Source organism: Neophocaena asiaeorientalis, unplaced genomic scaffold (genome assembly GCF_003031525.2).
Source record: "Neophocaena asiaeorientalis asiaeorientalis breed wild unplaced genomic scaffold, Neophocaena_asiaeorientalis_V1.1 scaffold714, whole genome shotgun sequence".
Taxonomy (NCBI): Eukaryota; Metazoa; Chordata; class Mammalia; order Artiodactyla; family Phocoenidae; genus Neophocaena; species Neophocaena asiaeorientalis.
Genome location: NW_020175660.1, coordinates 441,334 through 465,490, shown reverse-complemented (window position 1 = coordinate 465,490; position 24,157 = coordinate 441,334). Strand labels below are relative to the sequence as shown.

Here is a 24,157-nt window from a genome sequence, read left to right as displayed (position 1 = left end):
TCAGCCCTGGAACCTGTCTCTGTTTCATCTGAAGGATCCACAAATGATCTGTAATGAATCTTCATCCCCCAGAGGCCGTGAGCTGGCCCTTCTGCCCTCTTTACAAAGTGGGAAGGTGGTTTGGAAGAGCTGTTTATCTCAAACTTGGTAAACAGTGCGGACTGAGGGCAGGGAGGTCTCATGATTGATTAGAAAATTGTTTAGATCCATCAGATTTTTACATGTACTTAGTCAGTTATGCTTTTTTTTTCCCCAATAGCAACATAATAGTTTTTCTGAGATCAAAGCAAGTGTAAGAAACAGATCTCATGAACAGCACTCTCTCTCAGGTGTGATGGTAATATCTTTTTAAATGCCATCGATGGACTAAACTAGTCCAGAACTTATTGTGTTGCTAAGCAGGATAGATGGGAACTTTCATCAGGAGGTTCAGAACTCAGCACAGGACTTCCCTGGTGGCGCAGTGTTTAAGAATCCGCTTGCCAATGCAGGGGACACGGATTTGAACCCTGGTCCGGGAAGATCCCACATGTCGCGGAGCAACTAAGCCCATGCGCCACAGCTACTGAAGCCTGCACACCTAGAGCCCATGCTCCGCAACAAGAGAAGACACCACAGTGAGGGGACCGCACACTGCAACGAAGAGTAGTCCCCGCTCGGAAAACTAGAGAAAGCCCTTGAGCAGCAATGAAGACCCACACAGCCAAAAAAAAAACAAAAAAAAAAGAACTCGGCACAAATGAAGAAACGATTACATTCCCACAAAAAAGCTCTAAAATCTGATCATGTTGGCATCAGCTTCTAATGGTCACGATATCTTGCATTTATCCACCTTTCACATTCACTTCACTTCATTCTCAGGTTCTCACAGATGTGTAGAAAAAGGATGCTACTTTCAAATACAGGCAGGACTGACTTTGCACAACACAGTGTTAACTGGAAATTAAGTGCGTATCGATGCCGTGGGAAGCGAGGACACAGGCTCCTCATGCGTGGGTTTCTATTAGTTCAGTACCTACTGTGCAGAGTGATGGCTGCCTGTATGTCAATATCCCTTTACACTGTACTGGGCTTCCTATTTATGCCCCTGACCTTCCTCATACTGAGCACCAGGGAAATATGCAGGCGTGTGAACCCACCATTCATTTCTTCCATAGACATCTTCTGAAGTTCACTGTCTGCCAGGGTTGCCTGGTAACTGCACCAGACCTCGGCCCGTGAGGAGCTCACGTCTTGGTGATGGACTGGAAGCTGCTCTCCGTATACAGAAACCCTTTGGCAACCGGAGGACCACCTGACCCAGGGGTTCTGGGGAGGGGTGGTGGAAGGAAACTCCAGAATCCAGGACCTGACTTAACAGCAGTCCCTGTGGCTCCACACGCCAAGCCTCACCACTGTCTGCATCGTCTTCCAGCTCAACTCTTGGTTTTTCATTAAACATCTACAAAAAGTGCCAAGAATGAGTTTGTCTTTGTTTGGTCCCTGAGTCGGCATGATACACTCGAAAGTGCGTGGGATCTGACATCTGAAAGGCTTGATTATGCTGCCTCGGTTGCACTGACTTGCTGGGAGACTTTGGGTAAGTTTCTCCATCTGTAGGCTCAGAACCTCTGTCAGTGGGCTGTTGTGAGACTCAGGGAGGTTTCATGTGCAGAGGGCTTAGCTCCGGGTCAGGTGGCAGAGTTGTTCAGTGAGTGTCAGTGATTGGACCCAGCCTGCAAGCAACCCTCACCTCCATCCAGCCTCTCCCAGCCAGAGTGTTCCCTGAACTCCCAGGCCACAGGCTTAGCTCTCCCTCAGCAAAAACACCCTCTTATTGTCCCAGAGTTATGTTTGGAAGCTATGCAAGATTAATTCTGCCACACCTTCCCCAGGTGGCCTTGTGTAACTGGGGTGATTTCCTTGTCTCCACCATGCTCCAGCAAACCCCCCTTCTGTCCCCCGACACACACACATGTACTCAGGTGGCTGAGTTTCCTGCTCCCACCAAGGGTGAGGGCCCTGGGCTTCAAGGAAGCTCTAGCAGAACGATGGGTGAGGTGGGAACAGAAACCTCACACTTGGTCAAGAGGTGCCATCTATTGGGAAGGGTCTGGGAGAGGAAACTGGGAAAGAGACCCACATAGAGCCCAAGATTCCCCAATAAGCTCTAGGAGTAAGGATGGAGCCAGAAGTAGGAGCCATGGGAGACTGGGGGAGATCCTTAAGGCAGTTTTCTGGTGAAAGTAGGCTCCAAGAGGTTCTAGAGAAAAGACTGGAGTACAGAGGGCCAGAAGGTATCTGAGCCAGAAGTTCAGGCCCTTTTCCCAAGAAGGCAGCCCCTGGGAAGGATGGTGTGGCCTGACCTAGTGATAACTGCCCTTTATGGGGTTCCTCATGGTGGTTCTGGGCATATCTTATGAAACTCGGGCCTCGTGGTGGCGGCTTTGCTGATTTCCTTATAGATGGGCTCCTGAAATTGTCCGTCGTCTCGCCATCAGCTACTCCCCTTCCTTGCAAATCGGGGGCATTGCACTCCCTCGTGCTTCAGAGGGGTGACATCGCACAGAGAGAATTGTTCCTAAATAGCATGTTGTTGCAAAGGCAGCAGTGGGTCTTTAAAGTTAGCTCAGTGTCTTTCCTGGGAAAATGCCAGGCCCCAGGCTCCATGGGGGGAATGTTCTGAAATGTTAGAGTTGGGGTTTTAAAAAGATGCTAGTCGTTGACTAGCTTTCATTATCTCAGGCTCCCAGTGTCGGGGGGGTTGGGGGTGGGGGATGCTGGATAAGTGGCCAACAATTAACACGTACATGAATAGTCAGTGGCATTGGCACTTTGTAAAATAAATCCTCAGCGATGTTGCTGGAAGGCTTGCATGTGGAGGTTTTTTCCACTCCATTTACTATTCCTTGAGGCCAAGATCAAGTGAAACAGCCTCAGACTTGAGAACGGCAAGTGGTACAATGGTCTCATACTTAGGAGGATAAGTTAACCTGGGAAGGAAGGCACCGCGGCTAGTAAGGCCATTTTCTTAGATATGAATAAAAGATCATTTTGTTCCCATAGTCAGAGGGCCAGGCTCAAAGGCTCGTACATTTGCTCTGACTGTTGTCCAGGCCTTTTAGGGAGCCGCATTATCAAGGGAAAGGAACATAGGCTTTGGGGACAGATGGACCTGAGTTCAAATCCAGTCTCTACTAACAGAGGGGCTTGTGCAAGATCCGAGTCTAGATCTAGATCTTAGTTCCTCGGCTGTGAAATGGGGATGAGAGCCTACCTGGCTCCTTAGGGTGTTGTGAACCAAGCAAGACCTGTGGCTTGTCAAGTGGATGGGTTGTATTGAAATATCTGGCTGGTGCTTGATAAAAGCAGGCTCTTGTTGCCCTTGGAAATGGCTGCAACTTGGTTCTGCATGAAAGACTGAGAACACAGAGGAAAGGGAACAGGCTGGAGATGCTTCCTCTGATCCCTCAGAACTCCTGTCTTCTCTGCTTCCATCCAGATGTTTGCATATTAGCACTGAGCCTCACTTCCACGTGGTCCCAGCCCCTTCCAGGCGAGCTGCCCCACACATCCCATTCCTGGCAGTGCTAGGGGCTGCTGTCATTTTGGGAGCCAGGAGCTGGGGTTTGGTCTGCCTCTACTTCTCTATGGAAACTGTGGGATCAAGGTGGCTGGGTGTTCAGGACAGCATCTAAATGTCCCCTGGCGCCTGGCAAGCCTGCAGGGATGGTGTGTCCTGCATCACTTATACTCTGGCTCCATAGATGAGACTGGCCATAGGAAAAGGCACCCTGAGGTTCGGACAGGGGCTGCTGCTCACGGACGAGGGGACACATTCCCTCCTCCAGGTGTGGGTGTGGGAAGAACACCTGCCTTCCGCTTCCTTTAACAGGGGTCCACCTATGACAGTGCACTTATCTCTCAAAAGGGTGGTATGTGGGTGTCAGAACAAGGGCAGATGTCCAGTTCTGCCTCTGCAAGTGATGTCCCTTCCCACTGGCTGTCTCTGTCCACCATCCCAGCTCTTAGCCTGGGCTACGTGCCACCTGAAGCATTTTGGGTCTCCTATTCAAAAGGGGCTAAAACAGGAGTCAGCATGATTCTTTAGAAGTTCCTACCTCCTCAGTTCTTCTTCTAAAGTTCTCCACTTGCCACTCTATTGAGGGACCCCAGGGGTCAGGCCTTTGGGTTCTGATGGTCTGGCATAGCCTTTCAGGGACTCAAGCAATGACCTAAGCAGGGCTGCCTGTGCTGTGCCGAGGCATTGCGCCACTGAGGGCATCCCTTGGGTTCATTGAGACCTAGTTTCCAGGGACTGTGCGGAGCTCCTGAAGTTGCTCAGGACTCTAGCAACTGCCACTGCATTATTTAGTGGGGAGTTTCACAGCCATGGTGCCCCGTTCCAGGAGAGAAGCCCGGTTGCAGGAAGCCAGCCTCCCTACCTGCAGTGAGCAAGTGACCAGGAGGCCAGCCGGAGCAGAAGGCCAGCTCCACTCCCTGCCTACCCATGGAATGAAGGGCCTGCCCTTATTTGTCTAGTTGGTCTAGCACTCCTCTGCAGATGCTAGTGGTGTTTTGCAGTGGTAAACCCGCAGCGTGGCTGGGATGAGGGGAGGCCCCACTGTGCTGCCCTGAAGGGTCTATGGACTCGTAGAGGAGGCAGTGCTGACCATACCTGCGTGTTTGTTATTGGTCTGTTGGCTCCACAGCGGCATGGACGAGACTCCTGGCTCACACCCGTGTGCAGGAGAGTTAGGGCAGCTGCTGTGTGTGTCTGGTGCCGTCTGTTGACTGAAAGAAGGAACACATGAGAGATTACCCACTTCTACACATTCAGAAGAGACCATCGAAGGACAACCAGGCAGGAGATGTGAGTGGAAGGCGTAGGGAGGGCCTTCGTGTTCACTGATCATCCATAGTGAGCTTCTTTCTGGGCTGGATGCTTCACCCCTAATTTCATTTAATTCTCACAGTAACTGTAAGATAGGAGGTGTTTGTCTCAGGTTGGGTCCCCCGAAGCAGACTTTGGGGCAAGAGTGTGTGTGACAATGATTTAGTAAGAAGTGTTCCCAGGGGAATTAAAAAAAAAAACCTGGCTGGGGAGTGGGAACGTGGAACAGGGAAGTGAAAGCAGCCAGCGAGGGTGCATGAGCGAGGTCGTGTGGGCTAGCCCCGCAGAGGGGATCCGGAAACAGCTGAGCCCACGCTCTGAGCAGTCCCCAGCAGGGAACGGGGCAGCTGGGGTTTGGATGTATGGCACCCTCAGTCCTTGGTGAGGGTGTACATTTTCTCGAATGCCAAGGAATGTTCGGACAGCTGGCCACAGTGCCTGCCATTGGCAATGAACGCATACGGGGAGCCACTGGGCTCCGAATTCCTAATGGGATTTGAGGGGCACCAGGGCAGAGTGTCAATAGTACTGCTGGCCGCCGTGTATGCTGGAACACCCTGTATGCATGGGACTGCCGCTCAGAGAGGTGGAATAGCTCACCCAGGAGCCCTCAGCTAAGCAGAGGCAGACCTGGGATTCGACCGTTCTCTGCTTGCCTGCCCCCTCCTTACCTTGCTGGCTCTGAGATGAAAGGGAGGTCTTGGGGGCCTCCACCTGCCTCAGACATGGCTGGGGAAAGGATGGCACTTAGAAGGGGACACGTCCACTGGGCTGGGAACATTTAGGGCTCTGCCCACGGAGCTGGCAGCTCTCCAGCCATCAGTGGGGAGGGGTGTTCTTGCTAAATCTGCAGTCTCTTCTCCTCACCATCTATCTCAGCTTCTGTGGGAGTTGCACCCTCTGGAAAAGGCTGTAGCCAAGTGCTGTTTATCTCCGTGTGGGGAAAAGAGGCTTAACAAATTAGCTAATTGCTAATTGGTGAGGGGGAAAGTAGGACAGGAAAGTTGGCCAGTTGTCCTGTGGGGTTTTCTGATCAATTCTTTCCATCATTATCTTCCACGCATGAGGATGAGACCAGGTGGGAAGATGCTTAATGTAGCCAGGGCTCGCACCTGCTTCCTGGGCTGTCCTGGCAACTGAGTCAGGTCCTCTGCACTGCTGGCTCCTGCAGGGACACTGGAGGACCTCTCACCTGCACAGGTGCACCAATACCTTCAGATTCACAGAACTATACATTCTGGAGTAGAGTTCTCAGCTCCAGAGGCTAAGAGTCAGGGTTCAGAGCTCTGAAACAACACAGCATGTCAGGCACATGACTATTCCCAGTGAGTTAGGAATCCAAGGAGTGTGGCCCAGGATCTGCATTCTTAAAAGCTCCCTAGGAGGTTCTTACATGCAGCCAGACTTGAGACTCATGGCTGCAGAATGCCAGTGCATGATGGTGTGTTACCCCTCACCTGTGGTCAACCTCCATGTTGATACTTACATACCATATATGGCCCTGCTATCTGCCGTCCATGTAGGCATTTCCACAATGAGATCTTGTTGCTCCTGCGGCAACCCACTCCATCTTGAACTCCTTGGAAAGTCAGGAACTTCTCTTCTATATTGAGTTGATATCTGCTCCCCTGAGTACAGGAGCCTTAGGTGCTAAATCAACTCTCAGAGGTTGCAAAGAGCAATTCCAACCTCTCTTGCACACCTGCACTGTCCCTGGTGACTGTAACTGGCCATCAGTTTTCACTGTCCCATTCTATGACCGCTTCCAGTCTGGAGTGCCCCCTATCATGCAGGGTGGCCCAGTAGTCAACCCCCCTAGGGTAGCACAGACCCCCAGCCCCCTGGGTTACTGGGGCAGGGAGGCTCCTTAGCACTATGTGACTCATCTGTTAAGAAGAATGAATCAGATCTCTGTGTACTGAAGAGGAAAGATATTTTTGATACACTAAGTCAGAAATGACAGTGGTAACCTGATGTGTATTTCATGATCCCATTTTAATTAAAACATCTGTCTGATAAGTATATGTAGATACATACATGCAGGTGTGACTGAAAACTTCTGGAAGGGGCCATTTGGAACAATCTCTGGGGGATGAATTTGGAGGGATACATGGGGTGTTTTCACTACTTCAGTGCATTAAAAAATGGGGCAGGTTTATAGGATAATTTTGAACATTTTAATTTTTCTGTATTTTTCTAAATAAAAAGTGACAAAAATTACATTAAGAAATACCAAAAAAAAGTAAAAATGAAAGAGGACTACAATCTGAGCTCTCTCCCAGGTTCGTAGATGGCCTGGAACAGTGCCTGGCACTCAGCAGTATTTGGCTCGTGCTAACTGTGAGTATTCTTACAGGACAGGCTTGAAAACTACCAGTCCCTCCTCTTTTTCAATCTGTTGGATTTCCAATTTAAAAAGGGAGAGAGCACTCATGAAAACATACGAGAAACAAAATAAGTAACTGAGTCCTATCTGCTTCGCCCTCCTATACTTCATTCATACCTTCAACAACAGTATTCATTTATATATTGAACACCTACTATGTGCTGGTTATAGTGTAAGGTTTTGAGACACAAATGTGACAGCCACAGATGTGGCCCCTGACCTCATGGAGACCCCCACCTTGGTGAAGGAGATAAATAATAAAAAATAAATAAGCTGATAATTATTCAAGTACAGACACGGCAAGTGCTATAAAGAAATAGAACAAAATGCTCTAAGAGAGAATGATGGGGATGGGGGTCACTGCCCCGGAGCAAAAAAGAGCCAGTTCTAGGGTCCTTGATGGGTTCTTTAGAGCTGAAGGCAGCTCAGAGCCCCAGCTGTGAGCTGCCATCTTCCTGGGTGTTGTTGACAAGCTGCTGTAAATCCCTTGTTCCAGATTCCTGATTCTCTAGCCTCAGGCAGCAATGAGACATTCCTCCCTAAGCACCCCTCCAGAAAGGTGTTTGCAGGCATTCTCCAAGAGGAGAGAGGGGAGGGATGTCCCCGCCCATGGCCCTGTGACGCCTACTGGAACTGGACTGGCGCATGAGAGCTCCGAAGAACAGCAGGAAATCAGATGTCCATGTTCAAATGATGCGTCTCGTAGCTAAGGCAGCCAGAGCTGACCCCAGGGGAACGGCGTGCTTTGTGCGGAAAAAATTTTCCAGGAACAATGTTTATCAAACTCCATCTCGGCAGTCATCCTGTGCGTCTGCCATCTTCTGGCTTGCTTCTGGTCATGTTTTTTTTTTTTTCTCTCTCTCTCTCTCTCTGCAGGCCGTGGAGACCAACCTGGCTTCCAAGGACAGCCACTGGGTCTTTGTGAATGAGGTAAGAGCCCCAGAATGGTGAGGGGCGTGGCCTGCACTGAGCCCCTGCCCCTTGGGAAAGTGCAGAGTGATCCTTGGTGCTGGAATAGATTCCAGGGCTCCACCGTGCAAGACAACAGGTGAGAGAGATAAACAGAACTTGCCAAGATACTCAGCCGGAGCAGGTGGAAACCAGGGGAAGAGTGGAGATCTGAGTCCAGGAGGAAGTCAAGAGTCCGTGAGAAGTGGCGTCAGGCATTAGATGTACAGGGTGAGGGGAGGTCACCAGTCAGGGGTCAGAGACCGGAGAGATGAGGGCGGGTTAGAAAATGGGGTGCAGAGAGGGTGGGCAAAGGAATGCAGAGGGGATGGAGGCTGCATTTCCTGCAGGAGGTTGAAGGTATGTGTGTTATGTGACTCTGTGTGAGGGTGTGTATATAAGAGTGCATGGGTGTGAGTGTGTAACTATATATTTGTGAGAGTGTGGATGTGTGTGCAGAAGTGTGTGTGTGCATGTCAGTATGTGTATGTGTATAGGAGGTGTGTGTGTGTGTGTGTGTGTGTGTGTGCACACCCCCCGTGCAGCTGGTCAGGGCACGGTTCAGTGGAACCATTTAAAGGGGGTAAATGGGAAATCTCTCCCATGACTGGCCGTTCCACTGGTTTGGGTCCTGGGAGGAATGGGCACAGCAAGGTTTCACTGCAGCCTGGTCTGCTCTCCACCAATTACACCGTAACTTGTCCTGGCCACCTCCACGCTGCAGACATTACACGGGAGTGGCCTGTGATGCCATGCCCTCTGCCCGCACATCCATTCAGGAAGCACCCACCAAGGCAGCCTGGTGACCCTAGCCAGCTATTAACACAGCTGACTCTAGAAAGTGCTTCCTGGCACGGGCTTTCATCAGCCCTGTGGCCTTCCGTTGCTCCTAAATTAACTGATCGATTTCTAATGGCCACATACTAGAAGATGCAAGGTTTATTGTGCAGGTAATTTATGCTTTTATGATGTGTTTCTTCATCGGCTCAGTGCTACTATGGCTGAAAGAGCTTGGGGTGGCTGATTTTATAATTTTGCAGGTAGTATCTGACAGTAACTGCTTGCAAGGCCCACTTTTCGAGGTTTGTCCATAAATTCATATATTAGCGCCACGTCTACACGGGCCAGTGGGAGACATGCGAGGTAACTGTCCCTTTCCCTCGGGTTGTGGGTGGTTGTGCTGGTGATTAGGAGAAGGGACATGACAGCCGCCTCCCCTTTCTTCAGAGCCTGACAGAGTCCCCCATGGTCCCTGGGAAGTTTGATCCTCTGGGCTTTGCCATCGTCTTTATAGGTTTCTTTTGTTTTGGAGGAAGGATGCATTCTATGTACCACTTAAGGCAAATATGTAGTGCTGGCCTTATTTTAGGGCGGCTCCTCCAAATTGGATAGCCAGTGTTTCTCTATTGCCAGTCTTCCAAAAGTGCTCTATTTTTACATTTCTAACTTATTTCCTTTTTCCTCCCCTGCATCCCGACCCACTCCCACTCTTGTCTGTCCCTTTTATTCCCTTGCGAGGGCTGGGGTTAACACTAGCCAATGTGAAGTGCCCCCAGGACATTGCCGGGAAGCTGGAACCCAGGACTTACTTAGTGCCACTGGGAGGCATCAGGTGTGGGCACACCTGTCAGAGCCACACTGGAACAGCCTCACCCAAGAGGATGGCTGTGTTCCACCCCAGTCATCAGTGCACCGCACTGTTAGCTGGCACACCAGTCATGTGACTGTCCCTGGGATAAGTGTGTCTTCCTCCAGAAGTGACCTCCCTCTTTCTTGGTTTCCTTTTCTATGGGGAGGCCAAGCACTTGTCAGGGCATTTTGTGTTTGTTAACATCCTTATCTTCATCAACAACCCTGTATGTCAGTTACCATTCTCATTTTGCAGATGGGAAAAGGGAGGCTCAAGAGGTTAAATCACTTGCTCAAGGTCATACAGCTATTGAATGGTGCATTTGGGATTCTGTATGATGACTGTCTGGTTCCAGAGCCCTTTCCACCAAAGGACACCATCATGCATGTGGCCCTGACAACGATCCTTAACCTATGGTCAGGGTCTAATTCAATAAGGTCAGTCAGTAGGGCTCAGGTATGCATACTGACAGGGACACTCTTGGGCTGGCCTTGGTGTCAGCTCGTGGACATTCCTGAAGCCTGTGATCTAAAGGTGGGTCCTTTTGTAAAGCTTTGACCCTTAGGCCCCAGTGTGGCCTCTGGTTAATGGCTAAGATGTTCTCTAAATTGACTTATCCTTAGGAGCTAGCCATATTCAGAACTGCTGTTTCCTATTACAGCATGGCCCCATTGGGAACAAGTCCTGTTTTTCTTATGATAGTTAGACTTCCAGGCTTCATTCAAAGAGCCACAGACAAATATTTTCCCAGTTGCTTTTCCGTTTATCAGATGTGATAGCTAGGAAAAAATAAAATAGGAAAAAAAGAGGAGCAGGCATTTGGTAACTCCAACATTGTCTCCAGAATCCAGCATCTACACCGGGGCCCCATCTTCCCTCTTCCTGAGCTGCTCCCCACTTCGCTGGAGGAAGTTTGGTCCATCAGATGAGCTCAGGTCTGTGCCTCTTCCTACCACGTTTTTCTCCAAGGCGGTCCTCCAACTCCACCCCCTGCTTCCCTCCTTCCTTACAGGCTCTGTCCTCCAGTTTCTCTCTCTGTATTTGACTTTCTTAATATATTTTCCTGGATTCAAGATAAACATTCAAGGGCACATATTTTTGTTTGCTTTCTTCATGCAGTGGTTTTCTTAATATGTCTACGGTACCCCTTCACCAGTGAATATTGGTGTTGCATGTTACAAGCCTGTTTTATTTGGAGAAGGGGTAATTGGATACAGAGAAAGGTTTGTGAGTATGTGAGCCTTACTGACAATTTCTACAGGTCTCTGGGCTCCACTGTGGGGACACTGGCAAGCAGGTGTGCTTTGGGGTGTAAACTCTATTTTTATTGATTGATTAAATTACACGTTAGTTTGGAGGAGGATGGGGGATTCAAAAGAACGTGTGGAAAGCAAATTTAAACATTAGTCAAGGTGGCCACAAGGCCGTGAGTCCCTTGAGGACGTGGTCAGAATCCAGCTCACCACTGAATCCCCAATACCCCATGCAAAGAGTAGATTCTTAAAAAGGTTTGGTTGCAGGCAAGTCGATGTACTTAGGATAGGGTAGAACAAGTTGCTTTGAATAGTACTTCCCAGCCAGCCTCTGAGAAAACACAAAGACAACAATTAAGATGGGGGGCTCAGGGATGGAGGGGACAGCTCTGGGTCATTCATCGGAAGCTACCAGTTCAGGACCAGTCAGACTTGACTTTGGCTCCCAGAACCTCTTTATCAGCTCGTCTGGAGAGCTTCCTGTCCACGTGGCTCTGGCCCAGTGATGCACAGGTGTCCTTAGTGCTGGGTGGAGTCAGGACGCAGTGGAGAATGCCCTCCCTGAGAGGCTCTGTGTCCAGGCAGGACACATCTGCCTCATAGCCTGGCCTTTTGGGAACTTTTTGGAGGAAATTCTTTTATGGAATATGTCTATCTCTCCAGCCTCTTCCAGAACCATCTGTGAAGGGGACTTGAAGCACTCCATTTGTTAATGGACAGCTCTCATGGTTAGACTAGTTCCTCCAGACATAGAAACAAAAGCAAGCTTTGCTGGAAATGGTTCAAGAAATGCAGAAGCACATGCATAACCCTTGCACTTAGGTTTTGTCAGCAAGTGATGCTCTGAGCTGTGTTCTGTGGCTCAGCAGGGGCCCAGGGGGAGGTGGGCTCTAGGAGGGAGGAGTCGCATCCGGCAGGCCCTCACTCCCTGCCTCCTTGCCAGCCTAGGTCCATGACCCCCACATCCATATCTTTGTTCTCTGAGCTCCAGACCCACGGATCGAGATGCCTTCTGGACTCAGCCACTTGGAAGCCCCATGACCACCTCCAGCTCAGTGCGTCTCTCTCAGAACTCATGATCCTCCCCCTAACCTGGTTCTCACCCAGTGCTCCAATCCCAGGGACCGGTGTCTCCATCCTATTTGTTGGCTCCCTAGCCAATGGAGAAAAGCCCACATCCTGCTCCCTGCCTCAGAACCTGCTCCAGGATGACCCCGTCACACCTTTCCGTGCTTTTTTACTTCTTACCCTCTGCCCACTCTCCCATGGCTCATCCGTGCAAGCAGTGGGTGACTTGTTGTTTCTTCTATTTATTTTCCTCTCCTGGCTCTGGACCTTTGCTAGGATTTTCCTTTGTTCCTGGAATGCCTGTCTCTGACTATCAAGGACTTACCTTTCCTGCAAGAGTTTGCTAGACATTGCCTCTGCCCAAAGGTCTTCCTGGATTTCCCAGTAGGGTTATTCCTTCTCCTGGCGTCCTGTACTCCTCACCCCAGTTATGCTGTGTTGGGGCCTTGATGCATGTGCCTGGCCTCCTGAACAGCCTATAAGTGAGGGCTGGACCTCCTTTCTGTCAATCTCCCTAGAGCCCCCAGCATGAGGGGCTCACACACACAGGAGGTGCTGGGTTAAGCCTCCTGCTCTGCATCTGCCTCCTGCTTCCTCACCTTGTTTAATTGCCTACATGTAGAGGAAGAGGCATTTATAACCTCCCAATCCTTCAGGAACTCAGAAAGCTGTGATCCTGCTTCATGAGCTACCGCTGTCAGCACCTCATGTTCCATTGCATCTCCTTTTCCTGTGCTTGCATTTCAAGTCCTGTGGGGTACGAGCTCTTCCTCTCGGGCACACAGGCTCCCCTGTGCCCTGGACAGGCCATTGGCAGGTGGTGGAGCAGCCAGGGGGGAGGGCAGGGGAAGCACTGGCCAGGCTTCCTGCAGCAGTCTCCACACTGGGCTCGGGGGAACACATGTTCTGCTAATTCGTAGGTGCTCTGTGGAAAAAGGATTCTGTGATCAAAGAGGGCGGGTAAGTTAAACAGCAAGAAACAGGTGTCTCCCGCAGGCGTCTTCCATCTCTAATGCATACTGTGCTTTCCAAGGATGAAGTGGTGCACTCTGACTGCCACATGCATTTGTGTTTCAGACACACTCATGTGCTTTTTCTCTTGACATCTGCTCACCTGTATGCTGGAACAGGTCTTGGGCAGGTGGTGGGCTGCCAGGGTCCATAGCACAGAGTTCAGATTCCTCCACATGGTCTGTGAGGCTGTTCATGAGCTGACTTCAGAGCCCTCTCTGGTCTCAGTTCCTGCCGTTGCTTGTCACCTAGAGCTGCTGTGCCTGTATCATCAGACATCTCTGCCACCCCAAGCGCAGGGTCATCCCAGTGTCTGGACCTCTTCATAGCCCCCTCTGCCCAGAGTGTTCTCCTGTTGTTGCCCCTCAGGCCCCGGCCCCGACCTTACCACCTTCACTGGTTTGCCACCAACAAACATTCCATAAGGACCCTCTGGGTACAGACCTTGGCCTGCCCCAGAGGAGACTACTCCCGTCAACAGTCCAGAGAACGTCACTCTAGACTTTCAAACCATCCCTACCCCCAAACACACACTGAGTTAAAGCAAATGAAAATGAGATTAGGCTACACATGCATAATGTAGGGGAGAGAAATGCTAATATACTAATTGAAGAAAACAAGAATAAATAGACCATGATTTGCATGCTGAATCAAATAGCTTTAAGAAATCTCTATTTGTGGCACAGAGGAAGAGAGGGAGGGTAAAGATTTAATTTTTTTTCTTCCTTTCATTTTGAAGATTCCAATTCTGTTCGGATATTAAGTCCCTGTACCATTTACCATCTGCAAATTTCGTTTAGCAACACTCCAAAACAATTAACGTTTATTGTAATCGATTCACTTGTTTCTCTCCCCAGCCCCACTGAGGAGTCCTTGAGGACAGGGACCACATCTTAGCCAGCACTGTAGCCCACTGAGAACCCAGAATGAAGAATAGGAGCTGCTGTTTATCAGACATTAGATGGAGCCAGGCACTGTTTTTGAGCATCACTTTTCAAATCTATTTTTGACTTAAAAATTAACCACTTTATTGAGGTTTAATTTGCATACAATAAACACACATATTTAAATGTACAGTTTTTCTTTGCCATATGTATACACCTGTGAAACTAACCACAATGAAGATGGTGAACATATACATCTCCCCAACAGTATCTTCATGCCCCTTTGTAATCCCCACCCCTATCCTACCTTACCCACTTCCCAGGTAGTCTGTTTCTGGCTCTACAGATTATTTGTATTTTCTAGAGTTTTATGTAAGTGGAATCATAGAGTACATACTCTTCTCTTCTTCTATTTTGCTGTGGCTGTTTCCCTCCAGATAATTATTTTGAGATTTACCCATATTGCAATATACAGCAATAGTTCTTCTTATTGATGAGGCATGTTCAGTTGTATGACTACACCACAATTTGAACATACGTTTACCCCTTGATGGGCATTTGGGTTGTTCGAGAGTTTTGGTGATTACAAATAAGGCTGCTATGAACCTTCATATACAAGTCTTTGTATGGACAAAGGCTTTCATTTTTCTTGGGTACACATTTACAAGTGGAATTGCAATGTTGCATGGCACATGTATGTTGAATTCTTTAAGAAACTTCCAGGTTATATGGGAATTCCAGTTGTTCCACATCTTCTTCAGTACCTGGTTTGATCAGGGTTTTTGATATTAGCCACTGTAGTGTTGTGTAATGGCACCTCATTATGGTTGTAGTTTTCATTTCCCTAATGACTAACAATACTGAGCATCTTTACAGGTGTTTCTTTGCCATCTATATCTATAGCTTCCTTGGGGGGGAAGCTGAAATTACTGATTTGAGAACTTTAGTTTTCTTTACTGCTTTAAACTTCCTTTAAGTGATTTAATGGCATCTCCCACATTTTGATATGCTGTGTTTTCATTGTTATTCAGTTAAAAATACTTTCTATATTACCTTTTGATTTCTTCTTTGACCCATGGGTTGTTTAGATATGTGTTATAATAGTCTCTAAATATTTGAAGATTTTTCAGGGATCTTTCTCTTATTTTTAATTTAGCTCCATTGTGGTCAGGGACCGTAGTTGAATTACTTGGATATTACTTGAATCCTCTTAAATTTATTGAGACTTATTTGATAGTCCAATATATTGTCTTTGCTGATGAATTCTTTTTGTGCACTTGCAAAGGATGTGTAATCTGTTGTTGTGAGGAAGGTTCTATAAATGTCAGTTGGGTCAGTTTTGTTGATAGTGCTGTTTATGTGTTCTGTATTGTTGACTATATTCTGTCTATTTGTTCTATCAATTATTAAGAGTGGGGTATCAAAATATTCAACTTTACTTTGGAGTTTGCCTACTTCTCCTTGCAGCTTTATCAGTTGTTGCTTAATATATTTTGAAGCTTTGTTACAAGAGGCATAAATGTTTAAGATTTTTATGTCCTGTTGATTAATTGATCTGTTAGCATTACGGAATGACCTTTGTCCCTCTGCTCTGAAATGTCCTCTGCTCTGAAATATACTTTATCTGATATTACTGAAGCTATTGGGGATATATTTTGACTAGTGTTAGCCTAATATAGTTTTTTCCATTCTTTTCCTTTTAACTTATTTGTTTCTTTAAAGTATGTTTCTTGAAGGCCATTCCTACTCGGATCTTGCTATTTTATTCATTATGACACTGCGGGTTTTTTTTTTTTTAACATCTTTATTGGACTATAATTGCTTTGCAATGGTGTGTTAGTTTCTGCTTTATAACAAAGTGAATCAGTTATACATATACATATGTCCCCATATCTCTTGACACTACGTTTTAATTAAAGTGCTTCGATAATTTAATATGAGTATTGATATGGTTAGCAGAGGGTGGAGTCCTGGAAGCCAAATTAAGAAATTATTTCAAAGAGGAGGGAGAGCTCATTGGTGTCAGATGAGCAGCAGCCTTGAGGATGTGGTGACCTTGGGGGTGAATGTTGGGAAAGGGTTAGAGGACAAGTTGCCAGGTACTTCAACTTATATCATTCCATTTTACAGGTAAGGAAACAGAGGCTCAGAGAAATGGATTGACTTTTCAATATCACTTAGTAAGTGGCAGAATCAGGATTTGAACCTAGGTGTGAGTGACTCAAAATTTAAGAAATATATTCCCTGGACTTCCCTGGTGGCACATTGGTTAGGAATCCGCCTGCCCAGGGGGTGGCTGTGGCTCACCTTGGGGACAAGGACACTGGCAGCAGAAGTTCTGGGAAGTACTCCTTGGCGTGAGCCCTCCCAGAGACTGCCATTAGCCCCACCAAAGAGCCCGGGTAGGCTCCAGTGTTGGGTTGCCTCAGACCAAACAATGATTATAGTCGAAAACTTCCCTAATATGGGAAAGGAAATGGCCACCCAAGTCCAGGATGCGCAGTGAGTCCCATACAGGATAAAACCAAGGAGAAACACGCCAAGGCACATAGTAATCAAATTGGCAAAAATTAAAGACAAAGAAAAATTATTGAAAGCAGCAAGGGAAAAACGACAAATAACATACAACGGAAGTCCCATAAGGTTAACAGCTGATTTCTCAGCAGAAACTATACAACCAAGAGGGAGTGGCATGATATAATTAAAGTGATGAAAGGGAAGAACCTACAACCAAGATTACTCTACCCAGCAGGGATCTCATTCAGATTCAATGGAGAAATCAAAAGCTTTACAGACAAGCAAAAGCTAAGAGAATTCAACACCACCAAAGCAGCTCTACAACAAATGCTAAAGGAACTTCTCTAAGTGGGAAACACAAGAGAAGAAAAGGACCTACGTAAACAAACCCAGAACGATTAAGAAAATGGTCATAGGAACGTACATATCGATAATTACCTTAAACGTGAATGGACTAAATGCTCCAACCAAAAGACACAGGCTTGCTGAATGGATACAAAAACAAGACCCATATATATGCTGTCTAAAGGGACCCACTTCAGACCTAGGGACACATACAGATGGAAAATGAGGGGATGGAAAAAGATATTCCATGCAAATGGAAATCAAAAGGAAGCTGGAGTAGCAATACTCATATCAGATAAAATAGACTTTAAAATAAAGAATGTTACAGGAGACAAGGAAGGACACTACATAATGATCAAGGGATCAATCCAAGAAGAAGATATAACAATTATAAATATATATGCACCCAACATAGGAACACCACAATACATAGGGCAACTGCCAACAGCTATAAAACAGGAAATCAACAGTAACACAATAATAGTGGGGGACTTTAACACCTCACTTACACTAATGGACAGATCATCCAAACAGAAAATTAACAAGGAAACACAAGCTTTAAATGACACAATAGACCAGATAACTTTAATTGATATTTATAGGACATTCCATCCAAACACAGCAGATTACACTTTCTTCTCAAGTGTGCACGGAACATTCTCCAGGATAGATCACATCTTGGGTCACAAATCAAGCCTCAGTAAATTTAAGAAAATTGAAATCATATCAAACATCTTTTCTGACCACCATGCTATGAGATTAGAAATGAATTACAGGGAAAAAAACGTAAAGAACACAAACACATGGAGGCTAAACAATACGTTACTAACTAACCAAGAGATCACTGAAGAAATCAAAGAGGAAAGCAAAAAATATCTAGAGACAAATGACAATGAAAACACGACAATCCAAAACCTATGGGATGCAGCAAAAGCATTTCTAAGAAGGGTGTTTATAGCTATACAAGCCTACCTCAAAAAACAAGAAAAATCTCAAGTAAACAATCTAACCTAAAGGAACTAGAGAAAGAAGAAAAAGCAAAACCCAAAGTTAGCAGAAGGAAAGAAATCATAAATATCAGAGCAGAAATAAATGAAATACAAACAAATAAATAGCAAATATCAATAAAACTAAAAGCTGGTTTTTTAAGAAGATAAACAAAATTGATAAACCTTTAGCCAGACTCATCAAGAAAAAGAGGGAGAAGACTCAAATCAATAAAATTAGAAACGAAAAAGCAGAAGTTAAAGAGACATCGCAGAAATACAAAGCATCCTAAGAGACTACTACAAGCAACTCTATGCCAATAAAACAGACAACCTGGAAGAAATGGAAAAATTCTTAGAAAGGTATAACCTTCCAAGACTGAACCCAGAAGAAACAGAAAATATGAACAGACCAATCACAAGTAATGAATTGAAACTGTGATTAACAATCTTCCAACAAACAAAAGTCCAGGACCAGATTGCTTCACAGGTGAATTCTATGAAACATTTAGAGAAGAGCTAACACCCATCCTTCTCAAACTCTTCTAAAAAATTGCAGAGGAAGGAACACTCCCAAACACATTCTACGAGGCCACCATCACCCTGATACCAAAGCCAGACAAACATACCACAAAAAAAGAAAATTACAGGCCAATATCACTGATGAATATAGATGCAAGAATCCTCAACAAAATACTAGCAAACAGAATCCAAAATCACATTAAAAGGATCATACACCATGATCAAATGGGATATATCCCTGGGAGGCAAGGATTCTTCAATATATGCAAATCAATCAATGTGATACACCATATTAAAAAATTGAAGAATAAAAACCATATATGATCATCTCAATAGTTGCATAAAAAGCTTTTGACAAATTCAACACCCATTTATGATAAAAACTCTCCAGAAAGTGGGCATAGAGGGAAACTACCTCAATATAATAAAGGCCATGTACGACAAACCTACAGCAAACATCATTCTCAATGGTGAAAAACTGAAAACATTTCCTCTAAGATCAGGAACAACACAAGGATGTCCACTCTCACCACTATTATTAAGCATAGTTTTGGAGGTAGTAGCCATGGCAATCAGAGAAGAAAAAGAAGTACAAATTGGAAAACAAGAAGTAAAGCTGTCACTGTTTGCAGATGACATGATACTATACATAGAGAATCCTAAAGATGCCACCACAAAACTACTGGAGCTAATCAATGAATTTGGTAAAGTTGCAGGATACAAAATTAATGCACAGAAATCTCTTGCATTCCTATACACTAACGATGAAAAATCTGAAAGAGAAACTAAGGAAACACTCCCATTTACCATTGCAACAAAAATAATAAAATACCTAGGAATAAACCTACCTAGGAAGACAAAAGACCTGTATGCAGAAAACTATAAGACACTGATGAAAGAAATTAACGATGATACCAACAAATGGAGAGATATACCATGTTCTTGGATTGGAAGAATCAATGCTGTCAAAATGACTATACTACCCAAAGCAATCTACCAATTCAATGCAATTCCTATCAAATTACCAATGGAATTTTTTACAGAATTAGAACAAAAAATCTTAAAATTTGTTTGGAGACACAAAAGACCCTGAATAGCCAAAGCAATCTTGAGGGAAAATAACGGACCTGGCGGAATCAGGCTCCTTGACTTAAGACTATACTATAAAGCTACAGTAATCAAGACAATATGGTACTGGCACAAAAACAGAAATATAGATCAATGGAACAAGATAGAAATCCCAGAGATAAACCCACACACCTATGCTCTACTAATCTATGACAAAGGAGCCAAGGATATACAATGGAGAAAACAGTCTCTTTAATAAATGGTGCTGGGAAAACTGGACAGCTACATTTAAAAGAATGAAATTAGGACACTCCCTAACACCATACACAAAAATAAACTCAAAATGGATTCAAGACCTAAATGTAAGACTGGACACTTTAAAACTCTTAGAGGAAAACATAGGAAGAACAGTCTTTGACATAAATCACAGCAAGATCTTTTTTGATCCACCTCCTAGAGTAATGGAAATAAAAACAAAAATAAACAATTGGGACCTACTGAAACTTAAAAGCTTTTGCACAGCAAAGGAAACCATAAACAAGACCAAAAGACAACCCTCAGAATTGGAGAAAATATTTGCAAACGAATCAACGGACAAAGGATTAGTCTCCAAAATATATAAACAGCTCATGCAGCTCAATATTAAAAAAACAACTCAATCCAAAAATGGGCAGAAGACCTAAATAGACGTTTCTCCAAAGAAGACATATAGCTGGCCAAGAAGCACGTGAAAAGCTGCTCAACATCACTAATTATTAGAGAAATGCAAATCAAAACTACAACGAGGTATCACCTCACACCAGTTAGAATGGGCATCATCAGAAAATCTACAAACAATAAATGCTGGAGAGGGTGTGGAGAAAAGGGAACCCTCTTGCACTGTTGGTGGGAATGTAAATTGATACAGCCATTATGGAGAACAGTATGGACGTTCTTTAAAAAACTAAAAATAGAATTACCCTATGACCCAGCAATCCCACTCCTGGGCATATACCCAGAGAAAACCATAATTCAAAAAGACACATGCACCGCAATGTTCATTGCAGCACTGTTTACACTAGCCAGGTCATGGAAGCAACCTAAATTCCCATCGACAGACGAATGGATAAAGAAGATGTGGTACATATATACAATAGAATATTACTCAGCCATAAAAAGGAACAAAATTGGGTCATTTGTTGAGCCGTGGAGGGATCTAGAGACTGTCATGCAGAGTGATGTAAGTCAGAAAGAGAAAAGCAAATATCGTATATTAACGAGTGTATGTGGAACCTAGAAAAATGGTACAAATGAACTGGTTTGCAGGGCAGAAGTTGAGACACAGATGTAGAGAACAAACGTATGGACATCAAGTGGGGAAAGCCACGGGGGGTGGGGATGGTGGTGTGATGAACTGGGCGATTGGAACTGGCATGTATACACTGATGTGTGTAAAACTGTTGACTGATAATAACCTGCTGTATAAAAAGTAAATAAAATAAAATTCAAAAATTAAAACAAAAACCAAATAAATTAAAAAAAAAGAATCCGCCTGCCAATGCAGGGGACACAGGTTCAAGCCCTGGTCTGGGAAGATACCACATGCCACAGAGCAACTAAGCCCATGTGCCACAACTACTGAGCCTGCGCTCCAGAGCCTGCGAGCCACAACTAGTGAAGCCCACGTGCCTAGAGCCCATGCTCTGCAACAAGAGAAGCCACTGCAACAAAGAGTAGCTCCCCCTCACCGCAACTAGAGAAAGCCCGTGAGCAGCAATGAAGACCCAAAGCAGCCAAAAATAAAAACAGAAATAAATAGATAAATAAATTTATATAAAGAAAAGAAATATATTCCCTATGCCACACTGCCCCTCTCTTACCTTTCCTCTTCACACTCAGCACTAATTAAATGCTAAATACATGACTGAATTCCAGCAATATTTGACTTTTTAAAAATAATCTGGAAGTAGTAATATAATCTTGTGTGGAAAGTCTTATTACAAAATTTTTATTATTTATTATTAAATTTCTTCCCTTTATGTTATTTTCCATATCAGCACCTTATTTTTATTTTTTAAATTTTATTTATTTATATATTTTTTTGCGGTATGCGGGCCTCTCACTGTTGTGGCCTCTCCCGTTGCGGAGCACAGACTCCGGACGTGCAGGCTCAGCGGTCATGGTTCACAGGCCCAGCCACTCCATGGCATGTGGGATCTTCCCGGACTGGGGCACGAACCCATGTACCCTGCATCGGCAGGCGGACTCTCAACCACTGTGCCACCAGGGAAGCCCAGCACCTTATTTTTAAAATGTCCAAAGGGACTTTGCTGGTGGTGCAGTGGTTAAGAATCCGCCTGCCAAGGCAAGGGACGCGGGTTCGAGCCCTGGTCCGGGAAGATCCCACATGCCGCGGAGCACCTGAGCCTGGGCACCACAACTACTGAGCCTGCACCGTAGAGCCCACGAGCCACAACTACAGAGCCCGCGTGCCGTGACTACTGAAACCCGCGCGCCTAGAACCCCTGCTCCGCAACAAGAGAAGCCACTGCAGTGGGAAGCCCGCACACCACAACGAAGAGTAGCCCCCTCTCTCCGCAACTAGAGAAAGCCCGCGCACAGCAACGAAGACCCAGTGCAGCCAAAAAAAAATTTTTTAATTAAAATAAATTTAAAAAATAAAATAAAATTTCCTATGGAAAAGATGAAAGAATCCTGGAAAAGCCCACACAAATAAGTTAATGCATGTCACATGAGTAGTATCTGAAAGGAACAAACCATGTTTACTAGAAATGTACTTCCGTTTGTTAATCAGAATATATCTATTTTCCTTTCTCAGCCCAAAAGGAATCTATGAGAGTTAACACTTATGGTTACAGATAGATGAAGAAATTTTTGTTGTGTAATATCATTCTTCAGCCCTTTTCAAAGCCCCATGTGGGGGTACTTGGGGCTACACAGATAGTGCCTTTGGAGAGCAGTATTGAGAAAGCAGCGAGGTACCATTGTGTTTTAGATCAACCTTTGGGAACACACCATGGATAGGATTTGACTCTGGGCAAATTGTTTTACTTCCTTCCTTGAACTTTATTCTCCTCATGTACTCAATAGAGTTTGTGATAAACACTTCATGGGAAATTTATGAGGACTAAATGTGATAACTCACCAGAAATGACCCTTCACAGGGTCTGGCATAGAGCAGGAACTCTTAAAAGATAGCTCTTCTTATTAACATTCAGCTAATGTTCTGTAGGCAAGTTTGTTTTGGGAACTTAATCAAGGAAGCATCCAGATTTAAGGACTTGATAACAGGTCAATGCATGTCATTATGAGGAGTGCAGGGGGTTGGGGACATAGCTTGGTTCATCACCTGGATGAACTTGAATTGCAGCATTTATAACTGTGTTTTAGCTTGCTTGGACCCTAGTTCTCCCTATCTCTGTCTTTCAAACTCCTAGGCATCCTTTAAGACTCAGATCAAATTACCCTCTCCCTATTTGCAATACCTATTGATTTCTTCCGTAAGCTTTCCTTCTTCCAATACCCCAGAGAACTCAGGCTGTGATTCTTCAGTGGTCCTTAACTTCTTCCTCTGTGTCCTATTTCCCTTCCTGGATCTGTAACTCTTGACCATCTATCATTCATTTACCATCCATGTACCAAACACCCATGAGGCACCGTGGGTGCTTATGAGAATTAGAGAGATATGCTCCTCACCTTCAGAGAGCTTATATTATCATGGGTAGGAAGTGTGTGCCTGGATTACTAAACTACAGCTATGCAATGATTCTAGGAGCCACTCCAGATCCTCTGCAATTTGCAAGCAAGTTAACTCCCTGCAGACAGAACGGCTCAGCCAGACCCCATTGCTGTGGAATCAGACTCCATGTTTTAGACGTGAGTCAATTGTTTCCAACAAGTATATTGTTATTTTGCAGAGTTTTGACAGAAGAATGCTTGGGAAAGGGAGTGCTGACACTTAGGGAGTTATAAAAATAGCTTTAATTACCACTTGCATTAAATATATCTGAAAACTAAAGGTTAGCGTCTCTACCTTTCTGCATTCCTATCCATCTGTCTTCCCACAAATGGATTCTGGTGGATTCGGATGAACTCGTTGCTTGTGCCAGAAAGACCCTATTATCTGTGCCTTCTACCCTGTTATTACACCTCCTTTGCCAGGCTGGATAATCATCAGGCACCACACAGAGAGGTGAGAAGCAAGCGTGTGTGTACACACACACACACACACACCACACACACACACATACACACACACACATATGCAAAGACAGGGCTGCTGCTTTCATGTGAAGCTCCTGTAGGAGCTCCCAGGAAGAGTCCTTTCAAAACTGGAACATGAAAGCAGAAATGGAGGCAGGAGAAAATTCAAGCCGCCAGAGCTTCTTGTGAGGTGTCTTAAATTATGTGTGAGGGCTCATAGAGACAGTAGACTCAGCTTTGGTTCTTTTTACTGCTGTCTCAAACCAGAGGGTACGTGCACTGAGGCAGCATGTGTCTTAGAGCTGGTTGAAGAATCCAAAGTGAGTATTGTGCAGTTTTAGAAAGGGGAGGGAACCCTTTAATTGTCAGTGATCAGAACTGTGACGTAGTTTCCTACAGCCTTGGAGACTGGCTTGTCAGTTACCATGGCAATGAGAGACTGAGGACCAGATGCTGCCTCCAT

General features: G+C 45.4%; 1 protein-coding gene across 1 annotated transcript in view; it reads left to right on the top strand.

Moving 5' to 3' along the window:
* Window positions 1-24,157, top strand: part of GRID1 (glutamate ionotropic receptor delta type subunit 1) — a 662,424-nt gene that overhangs the window by 395,806 nt on the left and 242,461 nt on the right. Inside the window, exon 5 of the mRNA XM_024731429.1 lies at window positions 8,136-8,189. Coding sequence (XP_024587197.1) covers window positions 8,136-8,189 — 54 coding nt within the window. The remainder of the gene's footprint in view (window positions 1-8,135; window positions 8,190-24,157) is intronic.